Here is a 16,307-nt window from a genome sequence, read left to right as displayed (position 1 = left end):
GGGAACAAAAGAAATATACTTGGATAGTATTTATGATTATATAATCTATTTGCTATAAATTGGAAGCAATAAGCTACATGTGTAAAGGATCAATTTACAGATAGTTTAAACAGATGATTCTTTATTTGAAAACTTGAAAAAAGTTAATATTCTTTTTATGGATATTTTTAACAAAGAAATCCTGCTTGTTAACTAACTAAATGAGGCATCAGAAAACAACAAAAAGTCTAATAATAATAAAGCAAATATGCTCATAAACTTGAAAAATACAGTATAACATGCTGGTAAGTAAATTCTGAAGATCCACCTCTGTTCTGCTCTGTACATGAACAACTATTTGTTAAAGAGCTACGGCTCTCTAGCTACTGCAACTCACTTTTTCAGTGCTAGGACACAATTCAGTTCCTAGGGTTGTGCCAAAGATGGCAGCCATCAAAGAAAAGAAAACGTATCTGAGCTCATATCATTCATATCATTGATGTCCTTCCTTCCATGCTTGGAAACGTTGCAGATAAGAATTTAACCTGCAATAGAGAGCATATAAAAATGAAGAGCATGTGGCCTCTTTCATCCAATAGCTGGGTAGCTATTCCTTTTATTGTTTCCCAAATCATTACTGAGAATAGGCTACCACCTAACCCACTTAATAAATGTCACTCCTAATTTTATCAATTTGTAGTGATAGCTGAAATGTTTCTGCAGTTTGTTAGCCAAAACCCACATAAGTACCAGTTAGCAATTTTTATTCAACTATTAAGTAGGAAGAGTGACACCAGGGCATACTCAGGCCCACTCAGCTGTGGTCATCTGCAGCTTCAGTCTCCATGGGAGAAGAAGCCAGAACACTTTGAAACCTTTCATACAGTTTTGTTCTAACATGGTAAAATAAATTCATTGGCCTCTCCTGGTGTTTATGTTCTCAGTAATTCAGGTTCATAGCAACATTCTAAATCCTTGAGAAAATTATGCTTGAGAGCATGAAGAAACAAAGGAGATAGAGAACACTTTCCCCTCTAGAGTTCCTTGCCATATATACAAGACACGTTTTTCTTAAAATTAAAAGCATATAGAGACTTTTGTCAGTTATAATATTTAACAGAAGACTATACTTGTACAATATAGCAGATATATTGTCAGATATTTAGACAACAAACTGCAGCTGCTCTAGTAATATAAGCCAGAAGCCACAGATTTTTTAATGGTTACTTATGAACTGAATAATTATTTTTCAAAAGCAAAATAATTAATAATAACAAAATTATATATCATAATAAAATAATACTTCATGGATTCAGTGTCTAGGAAGGGCCTAGATACCACAGAAACTGAAGTCTACTGACCAAAAAAAATACAATGCATGTAATATCACAGCAAACCATCATACATTTTTTTCATTAATGTGTCTAGACCTGCAGTGACTATCCCTTTGGGATGATAATTCAGTATCCTGCATCTCAGAAGAAGCTGGGATGATATTGCTAATTAATAGCCATGGTGATGATTCCGTTATAGAAACATTCATCTACTGGGAAATGGCATTTCTAAGGCAAAACCTCCAATCTAGTTTGCTCCCACTGATAAGCACATAAAGCATGATATTTGAGTTACAGCTCATTTCATCTAATGGATATCTGGTTTTTTTTTATATAGTATCAGATATACCTCCTGATATATTCAGTGTCTCCAGCTTCCTCTTGTTATTTATGTGTTACCTACCTTGGAATTAAAAAAATTAATAAAGATTTTACTTTGACTGTACCTACTGAGATACACACATATAATGGGAACAGAAAACACAGATAGATACCATTTTACAGGTACTTTACCTGTAAATTGTAACCTTGAATTCTTCACTAAAATTTGAAAGAAATTCATGACCCTCTTTAGAATTGACACTGTTTTTCTTACTGATAATTATTATTTGTTATTTATTTACAGATGTATTAAGTATACGCTACAGGCTGTAACTTTAAATAAAGAGGGGATTTATTCTGGATAGTTTCAAAAGAAATCTCTGATCCAAGCAACTTTACAACTGGCAGGTAAATAGAAACGAAGTGATTGAATGGACCAGATGATAGGACACAGTGCCTATAATGAAATCTCTATTACCTGTTACTATTAATATGAATACACAAAGGCAGTAGAAATCAAGTGTTCACAGATAAAATAAAGTGAATAAGAAAGATTTATTTCACTACAGCACAGCTGGGCTGGATGCATGTAAAAAGTTACAGCACACAAGAACGTCTCACAGTTACTGGATAAGAGAGAGAGAGAAGACAGCTTTGTTGGTAATGATAGATTCTACATTATGCTTACTTACCCTTAACTCCTGGAAATTCTCTAATCTTGCTAGAGTATATATATTCAAACTCTTCCCTGAAAGTCAAATGGAAGTTTGAATACACAGAATTTTCAGCCTGTGAAACTGAGGTTTATACTCTAAAGATTTCTTAACTCCATTTAAAAATTTGTTAAAAAAAGAAAGCTAAATATTTATGCTTTACTTTCTCACATACACAATTCTTTACAATTATTCAGAATTAAATAATGTATCTAATTAACCAATAAATATTAAATTAAAATAATGTATAATACATAAAAAGAGCAATATATGAGAGGGAAATAATAAAGGAAAGACAAATATATTACCGATTAAAAAAAGCCCAGGCATTAGTTGCCATAAATTTAATCAGTTTCTATACATGAGATATTTTGGTCTGTCAACAAAGAACTGTTGAAGCGAACGAGTAAATTTCAAAGTAACTGGAAATCGGAGTTGCTCCTTTTTCATCTGTTAAGTCAAAAAGAAAAAGTACAAAGTTTCAGTTCCTAACTAGAGAGATTGGGAATCAATTGAGATTTCAAATATTTTAAGTATTCTACCCACACTCATGTAAATTAATACACCCAACTTGTCAACAGTAGAGCTTCAAAGGCTGTCCTTCAGAACTACATTTACAGCCAAGGTTCTTAAAATGCTGGCTGAAACAAATGAAGATTCATTGATTTTTAAATATCTTGAGATCTGAAGTTTTCACTTTGTCTTTTCACCAGAGAATATTCCTTAGGCAAAGTACACTGGTGATACTACATTTTGTCCATACTTCACTGCAGATTCAAACTCTCTGAAGCTGATGCAATCATCAGAATCCCGATCAACTTCTCTGTAAAAGTAAAGAGATTTGGTACTTAAAACCCGAAAGACATTATGTAAAACAGACATTATATTTAGTTGAAGATTTCCAACACCAGTATTGCTTTTGAAGAGCTCAAGAGGTCTACTACTTGAATTTTATACAAAGAATTAATGAACTAGAAAAATGCTTTTTGTGTAGTACAACTCATACAAGGATCTCAAAGGTTTCTCAACAGGACAAGTATCATCATGTGTATTCAACGGGAGGTAAAAGTTAATTACAATATGACTTGTGCAACTTTAGCACTTTCTTTACAAATTTGGTTAGTAGACCTTATCCTTAATTCCCCAAATTCAATCACCTGTGGCAAAGTTCCACAAAATTCCATAACAGAACATGCAATCCAAGACCTCTAGGTCTTTAGATACTGCAAACCTACATTTAAAATTTCCCAAATTTCCCCTGACCTTCCACATGCTGCAAGCAGCTTATTTTGAAACAAAGATTATGTTAACAGAAGACCTGCAGCCCAAGGTTGTAAGAAAAGTAAGCTAACTTGTATATTTGTGTATGCTAAAGTGAATATTCCAATAGTCAAAAAAAGTCTTTCTTTGAAACATAAAAGCTGTTAATATTTATTTCCACAATATAAGCTGCTGGAAGATGGCAATTTGATAGATGCCATTGACACACAGGGTTTTTTAACAAACAGACTTTGCAAAATTATTTGATGCAGTTACAAACAAGGCTGACATACTAGTACTCTGTAAAGTATTTGTCTTAGTTCTGTTGAGCTTTCTTACTAGAAATATGACAGTTACAAAAAAATTAAACCATTAAAATGATTAATCGTCGTATCTCAACATCCTCTTATCAACTAGTAAAATATTTGATTGGTTTATACCAATGTACAGTCCACAATTTTATTCATAACCTGGAATAAAATTTACGATTACTACTGATCAAATTTACAGGTGACACAAAGACTGCTAGAATTATAGTGCTGCAAACTTTGCCATCATCATTAGTGTCCAATGACACCATTCCTACCATCTTGGAGCATGTAAAATGGGATGTATCTTCTACATAGACAAAATTAAAAATTCCAAAACTATCCATTCTGTTTAGCAGAGACACATTTTACTATCTTATGAATGCCAAGGAAGTTTCAAAGAAATTCTCTACCCTAAAGAAGTAGTACAGTAATTCAGTTTTAAAGAAAGCCTTACAGAAAGGGATAGAATGTCCTGTTTGACACTTATTCTAAAACCAGGCTTGACAAAAGCCTCTGTAGAACAGAAAATAATTTATTTACAACACCTTCAAATGCAGAAACACAGTTACAAAGGTTACCAAGACTTATATGAGAAAACAGAAAACTGTTTACATCCTCACCTCAGTTGCAAGCAGCTTCTCTAGATTATCCAGCTTTTGAGACATTAATGACTATCGAATCTTGGCACTAAAGAAAGATTCTGAAAATTATACTACATCTTCAATTATGTCTTTGCGGAAGAGGGTCTCTGTTTGGAACATGGGCTGCCCCTTTCCCTGAAGATTAAAATATTATTCTCCCCCTCAATAAAAATGACAAATCTTACATCTTTCTCAAGAATCACTCAGACTACAAACTTCCCACCTCTTTGGAACTTTTAATGTCATTTGGTAAGATTCATTTCATCTCTTGGCAATAAACAATTAGAAGGAGTGTTTAACTTTGTTATCAATGATCTATTAACCTCTTGTGAAACAGACTTGGACAGACATCATACAAAGTTCAAGCCTCATGGTGAAATGAGAAGCTTTACATGGCCTTAAACTAGACAAAATGACACCCTGGCATTATGGAAATATTTAAATGCAATTAAATCCTTCAGCTCATTGTTGGCTGTAGATTAAGATTAAAACATGATGATATTCTATTGCTTTTCAGATAAGGACAAGTTTGATATGATGATCACCCTTAATCAAGTCTTTACGGATAACATGACAGCTGGAGATGACCAGTCATGCAGTTTCTTATTGAAAGATATCCTTTCAAACACCGTATCACAAATAAATGCAAATTTATTCACTAGTGAAGGATGACTGCAGGTCACAATTACAAAATTGAGATGCTGCCCTGGAAAGCAGTGACTGAAAAAGACTGAGTCATATAAAGTTATCAAATGAAGTCTTATCTTCTATTGTGATGCTTTGCACAAGAGGGTGAATATGATCCTTCAGTGTATAAGGATAATATGCAAAACAAACACAAGACTGATTTTAGTTCAGAATACAGCGTTAGGAAAATTATGAAGAAAATACTACTTTCTGGTGCATGCACTTCAAGATGAATACTGTGGAACTTTAACTGAGGAGAACTTAAAAGAATTTATATAACTAGCATATTTGTAAGAGTACTGGAAAACGTCTTATAACAATAAATCAAAATATTCTGTTCAGAAAAAGAAAGATTGGAGAACTGATCCAATCAAATCAAGACCAGAAGTGTATCTCTAGGGAAAATATTTTGGGTAGCAAATATCCTTGTAAGCTTACAAGGAAAATCATGATGATAGGCACAAGTTGAAGCCAAAGCTAGAAAAATTTATGTTTTATTTTTTTTTAGAGATTGATCAGCTCTTGAGGTAACTTGCCCAGGGATACAGGAAGCGATACTTCATTGGTCTACCCTCCCTTGGGGTATTCACTGTACATTCAGGTATTTCCTAAACCACATATGTATGTCTGCATGTAATTATTCGTGATGAATATTTATTGCATGGATCTACCTAACAGCTCTTAAACCTATGTGAAACCCATGGCTTGAACACCTGCTCTAAGATTAAGTACCGCCTCTTATTTGTTTTGAACCTGCAGGTCATTTGATGATCTTTATAATTTATGTACCCTTCTCAGTGACTATTATGCATCAAAGGGTGCATAAAAGGAATCTGGTTTTAAAGATCATCAACTGAATATTTTTTTTTAACAAAAAGCCTATTTTAATGACAGTAATTATTATTATAACCTGTGCCATTTGCAAGTAAATTAGTTCATTCAAAGAAAAGGTACAGACTTAAGTACTGAGAGAATGTGTAATACTCAAGTAGCAATATCTATTTTCCTAATATGCTGATGTATTCTCAGAATTTAATTCTGGAAGATCACAAGTGTTTTAGAAGTTAGTGCTGACACTGGCTAAACTGAAGGTAATGGGAGTTTTACCATTAATTTTCACCCAAAATATCTGAGTTATGAGCATAAATCAGATCTTTAATGTTTGCATTCACTACATGGTTTGGGTTTGGAAGCTGCTTTTGAAAAACGAATCTCAACTTTACGTGGTGTTTATTCAACATCCTGAAAGTCACTAATGGCTCTTTGAATTAAGAATCCCTTTTTGAGTAACCTTTCAGCAGAGATTAACAAGACATGTTGTGTGATAAACAAATTACAAATAAACTGATAAATTAGCTGTTGTAATCTGAAGAAACACTACATTTATTTAAATGTTATGGATTTTTGGAATCTTGCCAAATGTAATCTGAATGCGAAAATGGCCTTGGAGTGTTAAATTTTCATTTTCATCTAGCTGAAGCAAATGATATATTCAACCTTGTGATTATGAAACTACTGTGTCACAGCATATTGACCTTTATTTCACAGGTCACTATTCATTTAGCACTCTTAGTAAAATGTATATAGATAGTTCAAGGTATGTAGTGCCTCGGGCAGATTGTCTGATCTTTCACTGAAAATTGAGTAATAATCAGCATTACAAGTTACTGACAGTGAGATATAAATTATTCTCTTATACAATTAGATAATTGAAGACTCCCAAAATCACCTAAGTGTATTTTCATAGGAAACTGGATTAGATAAATGGTACTTTCCTTCTGACAGGAATATTTTAACCATAAATCTAAGTAGAGGAAATGAATAACCTAAAAGACTAATGTTTAATATGTTTCCTCTTGAAGTTTCATGTTTATTAATTCACTGAAATGAGTACCCATCAGAAAAGTATCCACATGCAAATACATCCTATCCTTTTGTATTATAAACAGCTGTATATATTAATCAGTTACTTAAGCTTTTTCCTGACTAACCTCAAAACAATATGGTCAGATCTTGTAGTTACTGAGGTAAAAACACTAATACAGAATTTGGCCATAATATTTCATCTTTTTGTATGGAAAGACTCTCACATAAGCAGTACCTCTTAAAGTAGGAACATAATTTCTAATATACTGTATCTATCTGACTTATACACCTTTTAATTATTATTAATCAATCATATCTCTCCAAAACATGCAGACATTACCACTGAGTTGGCTTTCAACTCGTTAGCTCAGTAGGACAAGCCCCAGAAATCAAATAAGAATCAGGATAAATTAAACTTTGCTCAGATCTCTGATGCTATGGCCATACATTTGATATATGTAAGTGAAAAAGGTGTCTTTAAACTAGTTTATATTTCTCCACTATGTAAACATTTTTAGAGATCATTAATTATATGACTAAAGATGGATGGCTCTTACTTTTGCTTTGAAAGAACTGAAGTTAACCCTCAAGAAGGAAGTTTTCATTTAATCTATTTTATGCAGGCAGAAGTTTTCATAGAGATCAGTAAGATCAGAGACCAGATACATCACATAAATTAAATACAGGAAGAGAAATATAACATATGGGATACACCACTGAGAATGAAAACTTCAAGGCTCCTTCTCACAGCATTCTACACGAATAGGGGTTTCCTTTTGTTACTGCTCCAAATAGAAAAAATGAATATTTCTTTAGAAGTGATAGAAATGGTTATTTGACTTTCCAAATAACTTATTCTCTAATGCAGGACTTAAAAACATTAATGATACATTTAAGTTTGTGTAAATCAGCCCTAACAGATACCATAGCTAAATATAAAAGACTTCTGTGTACAAATAAAGTTAGAAATGTGAGGAATTTTAAACACTTGTTTCCAAACACCTTTAGTTTCCAGTTAACTGAGGTATTATGAGAAACAAATTACAGAGGTCCCTACTTTCCATGCACAGTTGCAATTTATTAAATGCCTATGTATGGAGGCATAATACATGGCATTTCATGCATTGCTATGTAACAACCATTTTCTCACAGCAGATAAAAATGAGATATACCACATGCATGAATAACTGTCCATGAACTACAGTGATTTTCTTAATTGTACATAATTTTTCTTGCATACTTAGTCAACAAAAACTTAGCGATATTATATACCAGTCCTCCGGAATTAGAGACAAAAGCATGCCAAGCACACAAGGCTGTGTCTTCAAATTCCCCTATTTATTGTAGCCTTACATATGAAATTTGTACACTTTTCTAACATACGTTTCCAAAACCTACATATCAAGTTCCCTGATATCTCATTCTCATAATTTAGGTGTATATTGTGAGTAAAAAGAAGTTGTGCATTTTCTTTAAATTACTTGCTGTAGATGCCCCATCCCTGGCAGTGTTCAAGGCCAGGCTGGACAGGGCTCTGAGCAGCCTGCTCTAGTGGAAAGTACCCTGCCCATGGCAGGGGGGTTGGAACTATATATCTGAGGTCCCTTCCAACCCAAACCATTCTATGATTCTGTTTCAGAGAAGTGCTAAGGAGTGCAGTTTCCTGAATTACCATGCAGATATCTGAACTGCTTTTAAGTACTGTGAATTCAGCCGTACTGTCTTGCAACTCTCACAATACATTTCTTGCCTCATTAAATATTTTCTACACTTCACATGCTGCATCTTACTTAGACACCAGAGGCCAGAAGGTTTGCTGGCTATGAATGATTTAGGCCTCAAGTCCTTTTTGCAAGTATTTCTGAGCATAGTTCTGTTTAAGTTCCCAGCACCATTCAGATCTAGCAGCTTCACTCTTATGATGTAGCTGTGACAATCCAAAGCCCATTTTCTATTAAAATAACATTTGTCATTGAACTATTTATGGAAATCTAATGTGAACGTCGCAGGGAGCCAGACTACACAGGAAACCCATGGTGTTTTCATAAGGTGAAGGCACCTAAGAACATCACTACTTCTTTCACTACGGTCAAATTATGTTAGTATTTGGTCCAAGGAAGCAGAAGCATGGAAGTAATGCAACTCACCTTGTGATCCAGGAATCTTCCTTTACTGCTCTTCTACTGTTTCTGACACTATCTTTCCTCTGTCTCAGTCAGAAAGTCTGGATTCAATTTCTAATGGAATTATTAGTTAAAAATTTATCATCCATTGCATGCACCCCAGTGATAAAGTTTTCAAAATTATGTTTGTCTACTGTATGCAAATTCTATTTAACCTTATTACTGATAGCCTTTTTTTCAACGTTGATTTGTTCTGTAGAGCCACTTCTTATAATGATCTCCCAAACCTCCTTGATGCACTGACATTCAAAACAGTATGGGTAAACAAAACTTGCCTCTCATCCTGCTGGCCCTCAACTTACTCTTTGTGACTTGACCAATGTTAAAAGCTTTGTTGGGTAATCTGTTGCATTCCTGCCATGAGTCGGACATGACTACTTTACTGCCTCTTTCCTCAAATTAAATGTTAAGAACATGGGGCTCAGAATTTCCTTTCATGTCTTCACTATCTGACTGAGAACTTCAATCCTGCATTCTCTGGGGATTACAATACTAATACCACCACCAACAACAAAAATACATATTTTTTAAGTCCATTTACAAATTCCTACTATATGTTCCCAGTTTTATAAATCAATACTGGCTCCAATAGGCAACTATTATAAACTAGAAAAATAAGTCATATTAACTAGAAATCCCCTTTTATTCTTCCCTGCTCTGCAAACTGCTTATGAAAACAGCAATAAAAAGAACAGAACATTTTCATAGACTTTCCAAATTACCAGCCTGTGACACAAACAGATTCATAAAAATATTCCATAAGATAAGAATACAATGCCAGAGAGTAAGCAGAAATATCACTTGAATATACATTAAACTATAAAAGACCATACAGACCTGTGGGTCTACAAGAGCTGCAATCCTGTATTTCACATGTGAATTGCTCTAAGAAACTCACTGCTTGACAATTATTCAAAAAAACCCAATACCACCCAGCAGCAAATAACTTGAAAACAATTGCTAGAAACAGCAGAAATTGATCTTAACAGTTTAAGAATAAAGTTTTCACATCCATAGTTTAAAATTTACTGTATCTTTTACACCCAAGTTTTATTGCTGTTACATTTATTTAATATTTTAAAATTAACTATCAGAGAACAATTTAAATCAGAGCCAAGTCTTCCACTGCATTTAGAACCAATCTAGAGTCACACTGTCACACTGATTGAGCAGTGAGAGTAAAAATTGCACATCATGCAAGGAGTCCCTGCCGAGGACAAAATGACCCACCAACTGAAGATTCAAGGATGACAGCTTCTTCAACAAGCTGCCTTCTCTTCTGATTAACCAGCTGGTTCTTTCTACTCAACCTGCTTGCTTCCTTTTCGATGGGATTCCTGCAGAGCTCCACAGCTGTTCTGTTACTAATGTGTATATTAATTTCACTTCTTTAAAACCTAAGTGTTGAGAAAAGCCATTCTGATCTTTAGTAAACACGGAAGAATTATGAAGGTAACCCTGGTTTTGCTTCCTGAAATGGGACATGCTGTTGGAGTACTAGCAGTCAGAAGTTTCAGTTAGGTAGGACTGTTTACGGAAGCACTTAGATTGGCATTACTATCATGGCAGAAATGCACTTTACCTTACCTTCGATGCTGTTCAAGCTTTAAAGATTACTTTTAAAATTAGAGAACAAATTGTTTACTAGCTGAGGGGAGAACTGCACCAACAATATGCTACCTTCAGTTGTTTGTTCTTTGGGATAAATGCTAACTAACTTGCAGACTGCAGGAAGACACACACACATATATTTCATGGGTTTTCTCTTTAAAGCTGCACTCTCAGATCTTGCAGGCTAGGTAGAATCAGATCTCAACAGTTTCAAATAAAACATATGCATTTTAAAAGAACAGAGTAATGATAGTGCTCCAGCACCCATTCCTCTAAATCATTCTTAAAGCAATGTTCAGCATGGACAGAATAGATACACTGTGGCATAGGATGCTATCTTTCTAAAAAGATTTAAAGTTAAGTACTGAAGGTCACAAGCACACAAATAGGCTGAGAGGTGGTGAGTTGAACTCGCCTGTTTGTCTTAAGCTGCAAACCCACAATGAAAACTTTGACAGAAGTGCAAATGTCCGTCTTGATGAATGACACAATGTTCTCACACTCTTAAATGTTTCTTCTTCATGAACAGCCTTCTTTTTCCTCATGCTTTCAAATGCACATCCGCTCATCTCTCTGTGGCTGCCATGTTGTGGCTTTAAGCTTCACAAGACAGCACACTGATGTGGTAGCACTACATGCACACACTTTAATCCAATGGCACATTCAAAAGATATTCTTGCTAGATCTTATTATATTCTTGTTGCCTACACTTTAAACTGAATACTACCAATCACCTGTCATGGTCTGAATTTATTACGTGACAGAGGATAGAAAGAGCATTACTGTCTCTGTCAGGCAATGTACAATATGTACCTCGTAGTTCCCTTTTTCTTCAACCTCATTTAAAATACAGGCATAGAGACTAAAAGAACTGTAAAGGTTTCATGACCTCCAGTGAAAACACAATGTAAGCATTACCAAGTTTCATCCTTTTATCATATTGCATCACTTGCAGTAACACAATGTCACCAAACTGCCTTAGTATTTGAGCTTATGGATAAAAAGCAAAATGTGGAAGCACAAACTGAGAAAAATATAAGTTGGCCATGATGTCAGGAAGGAACACTTAATGGAGCTTGTGGCACAGTGAAGCACCTACTGGCTGACATTCCACACTCCCATTTTGGCAAGTCAGTCTATAATTCAGAACTGATCCTGGACTTCTCTCTCTGACAGTAACTCTAAAACAGGTACAAGAATTCATCTTGCCTTTGCTGTTGATGATTTGGCTTCTGTAATACATGTTTTTGTCACCTTTCAGCTGGACTACAGCAATGTCATATACTGGGCATGAAGCCATTAGCCCTTAGGAAACTCGAAATAGTACAGAACACAGCAGCACATTTCCGCTGCAACCCAGGGTACTATAAGCACATCAAATCTGCTTTAATCTTCTACACTCACTCCATAAAATACTGAGTCAAGTTTTATGTCTTTGTCATTATCTTAAAGGTGTCCAAAAGTATAGGAACAGAATACTTAAAGGGTCAACTGAGAACCTGCAGCTCTGTCCCATTAACAAAAAAGCTTATTCTGTGTGGCAGATAGAGCTTTAACAGAGAATAGTCTAAAGCAGAGGAACAAATGCTCATAAGATCTAAAGCATCATGACTTGCTGTTGAGCACAAGAAGTAATTTTTGGATCTTAATGTCGATAACTAGTTCTTTTGTAATACTAACACAGCAGTTAGATTGAAACAAATTCACAAAAATCTAACAAGTTTCTCTTTGCTGTAATAGGAAACAATGAAGGAAAATAGAATCACACTTACATGTTACCCCTATTTGATCTGGAATTTACTTGGTTACAATGATAATGAAGTACATGTAAATATCAGAGTAGAAAAGCATTCTCTGTTTCTTCCAAATGTAGCGGCACTGCATGTCTTGCATGAACCAGGATATTCCATGTCAGTGGCAATTAATCTAATTGCAAAAAAAAAAAAACCCACAAACAAAACCAAAGCCAAAACATCAGAACAAGGTGTTTTAGAGCCCTTTAACAAAAAAGCAAAATAATAATGGAATGATAGAATCATAGAATAGTTAGGGTTGGAAAGGACCACGAAACACGAAACAGCATTAAGAGCCAATGCTCTACAATGTATACTGCTCCTCTTATGTAGCACAGTAGAATCACAGAATCATAGAATAGTTAGGGTTGGAAGGGACCTTAAGATCATCTAGTTCCAACCCCCCTGCCATGGGCAGAGCCACCTCACACTAAACCATATAACCCAAAGCTTCATCCAACCTGGCCTTGAGCTCTGCCAGGGACGGAGCATTCACAGCCTCCCTGGGCAACCCATTCCAGTACCTCACCACCCAAACAGTAATGAATTTCTTCCTTAGATCCAATCTAAACCTCTGCTGTTTAAGTATCAACCCGTTACCCCTTGTCCTGTCGCTACAGTCCCTAATGAAGAGTCCCTCACCAGCATCCCTGTAGGCCCCCTTCAGATACTGGAAGGCTGCTATGAGGTCTCCACGCAGCCTTCTCTTCTCCAGGCTGAACAGCCCCAACTTTCTCAGCCTGTCTTCATACGGCATAATAAGAGGCAATGTAAAAAATTCCAAAATACTTTAAAAGTTTGAGGACTAAAGTGAGATTTATTTTCAGGAGACAGAATTGTGAGTGCCTAACAGACCTAAAAAGTAATATGGGTGTTAGGCATTTTTAATAAGTCTATTTAAATTTTATAAAGACAGTAATATATTTCAGGTGATATAAAAAGCTGAATCTCTCATGCCATATCTTGTGTGCAAAGATTAAATAAAAAAACCATGGAAAATCCAGAAACATTCTATTCAGCAAAGGACAAATATAAATGAAAATTTCTTCAGGGACATACTAATTGTAGTGTCTCTGTACTAATTGTCAAAATGGATGCCATACAATATTAACAAAAATATTGGTTTTATCGACAAAAACTGTTCTGTAATCAATTCACCTTAGGAATACAAACAATGATATAATCTTCATGCAAGAAAAGCTTTTGAAAATTGAGGATTATTTAAGTAAAAGATCCTGCCTCCTATTAAGCCTTCTCTGAGACATCCAGTTCCCCTTCTGTATACCTGATTCAGTTACAGAAACATGCCTTAATTTCTTAATTGTATTTCTTAGTTTCAGTAAATGAAAATTGAAAACTTACCTCTACCATATCAGCTCCTGTTAGACAGACTTATACTCTAAATATCACTCAAGTCTTCAAGTAAGGGATAGTTACAAAGACTCATAAATAAATCTTAACATTAATGGAAAGAAATCCATCTGCCTTAAGCACTGCAATATGAAAAAGGAGATCAAATAATTTCTATTATTTCGAATATGAAAGTACTTCAATTGAACTATATAGTACCATCTTGAAGTTGATTATAAGATGAGAAATAGGACAGAGATTATAATCATTTAATCCCTTAAGAACAGGTATTCTGAAGAACTTTTGTGCACTTTGTGCTCAACAGTATTCTAGTATGTTATGACCCAGGTAGAAAAGAATTATAATGATGAAGAAAATTATGTTTCAAGTAACAGAGAATTTTCGCAGTAACAGTAAGTTCTGAAAAAAAGACAATATAAGAAAATTAACCCATTTAACAGATGGTGCCATACATGAATGCACCAATGCACTAATTGACAGTGACAAGTTCATGTTATCAGATGTGGTGAGGAGTTTTAACTTCAGAACTAATGTAGCAGAGATTAATACATACTTTTTAATCCTGAATGCTGAGGATATGTGTATATGGGACTGAGAGACAGCATGGTTTTGACTGTATGTTCACTGATACATTCAAATGAAATCCTAGCTCTGATTCCAAAACTTAAGGTGCAGACAGATGACACATGAATACCCAAGCAGCTTTGGTGTAGGAAAAGGCAGTATGTTTGCTCAAGAGGGAGTTTCATGAACCCCTTGAGAACAACTAAGTGCAACCTATCTGTCAACTTGCTGGAATTCTTTGCTGCTAACAGACCACAATGGAGCCCAAGGGAAGGGCATATCTGGGATATCCCAAGGTCTGCAGGAGCTGTTACTATTACTTTCAGGGAATCCTTCCTCCAAGGTGAGCAGCAGAATACCTCTTCAGAATAACTCCCTTTCTACAATGTATGTAAAAGAGCGTGAAAATGACTGTATAACCTTCCTATCACATAATATTTTTTTGCAACTGGCTTCACATTTTCAATTTCAATTTTGAATTACTTTGGAGAAACTTGTCTATTACTGTGAAATGTTTTAAAATGTTTTAACTAGATGCTTCTTAGTGGCTGAGTAAACAAAGAACCAACAGTGCCTCGCAGGGTCAGTCAAATTTGCATGCAGTCTAAAAAACTAGTATGAAGAAGAAAACTAGTAAAAATATCACTAAAGCAACTAGGACAGCAACATGTGATCAAACTTGATTTGTATGATCTGTTTTACATACAGGTTACCAAATAGTTATGATTAATTTATTTTTATAATACAGTATGTGGTCTAGGGAGGACAGCATTCAATATATGTCATCCCTTTTAAACCACAACACAATTTTCTTAAAGAACAAAATAAAACAAAACCACTGGAAAATCAGAACTAATATCAGTTGCTGATAGCGTGCAGGAGGTAGGAGGCATAAGCTTTTCATCACTGGCAACCCCGCACGCCGGGCCTGCTCACATCTTGTGATATGTTGGAAGTACTCCATCATATATGACCTCACTTGGAGTATTGTGTGCAGTTCTGGTGTCCTCAACATAAAAAGGACATGGTACTGTTAGAACAAGTCCAGAGGAGGGCCATGAGGATGATCAGGGGACTGGAGCACCTCCCATATGAAGACAGGCTGAGAAAGTTGGGGCTGTTCAGCCTGGAGAAGAGAAGGCTGCGTGGAGACCTCATAGCAGCCTTCCAGTATCTGAAGGGAGCCTATAGGGATGCTGGGGAGGGACTATTCATTAGGGACTGTAGTGATAGGACAAGGGGTAATGGGTTGAAACTTAAACGGGAAGTTTAGATTGGACATAAGGCAGAAGTTCCTTACTGTAAGGGTGGTGAAGTACTGGAATGGGTTGCCCAGGGAGGTTGTGAATGCTCCATCCCTGGCAGTGCTCAAGGCCAGGTTGGATGAAGCCTTGGGTGATACGGTTTAGTGTGAGGTGGCTCTGCCCATTGCAGGGGGGTTGGAACTAGATGATCTTAAGGTCCCTTCCAACCCTAACTGTTCTATGATTCTGTGATTCTACTGTGCTACATAAGAGGAGCAGCATACATTGTAGAGCATTGGCTCTTAATACTGTTTCGTGTATACAGCTGGTATTAATACACAACCCTTGACTTAATGAATCACAGAGATAGAGTTGTAATAGATTTCTATTAATGCTTCACTTGGTAGACTTATCACACTGCATCTTCTG

General features: G+C 35.4%; 1 protein-coding gene across 1 annotated transcript in view; it reads right to left on the bottom strand.

Moving 5' to 3' along the window:
* Positions 1-3,070: 3,070 nt before the first annotated feature.
* EFCAB11 (EF-hand calcium binding domain 11) overlaps positions 3,071-16,307 on the bottom strand; it is a 59,642-nt gene continuing 46,405 nt past the window's right edge. The window contains exon 7 of the mRNA XM_034061304.1: positions 3,071-3,170. Within this exon, the coding sequence (XP_033917195.1) occupies positions 3,071-3,170 (100 nt within the window). The remainder of the gene's footprint in view (positions 3,171-16,307) is intronic.

Source organism: Melopsittacus undulatus, chromosome 4 (assembly GCF_012275295.1).
Source record: "Melopsittacus undulatus isolate bMelUnd1 chromosome 4, bMelUnd1.mat.Z, whole genome shotgun sequence".
NCBI classification, from domain to species: Eukaryota; Metazoa; Chordata; class Aves; order Psittaciformes; family Psittaculidae; genus Melopsittacus; species Melopsittacus undulatus.
The sequence above is the reverse complement of the archived record's forward strand: the minus strand, read 5'-3'. Positions and strand labels throughout refer to the sequence as shown.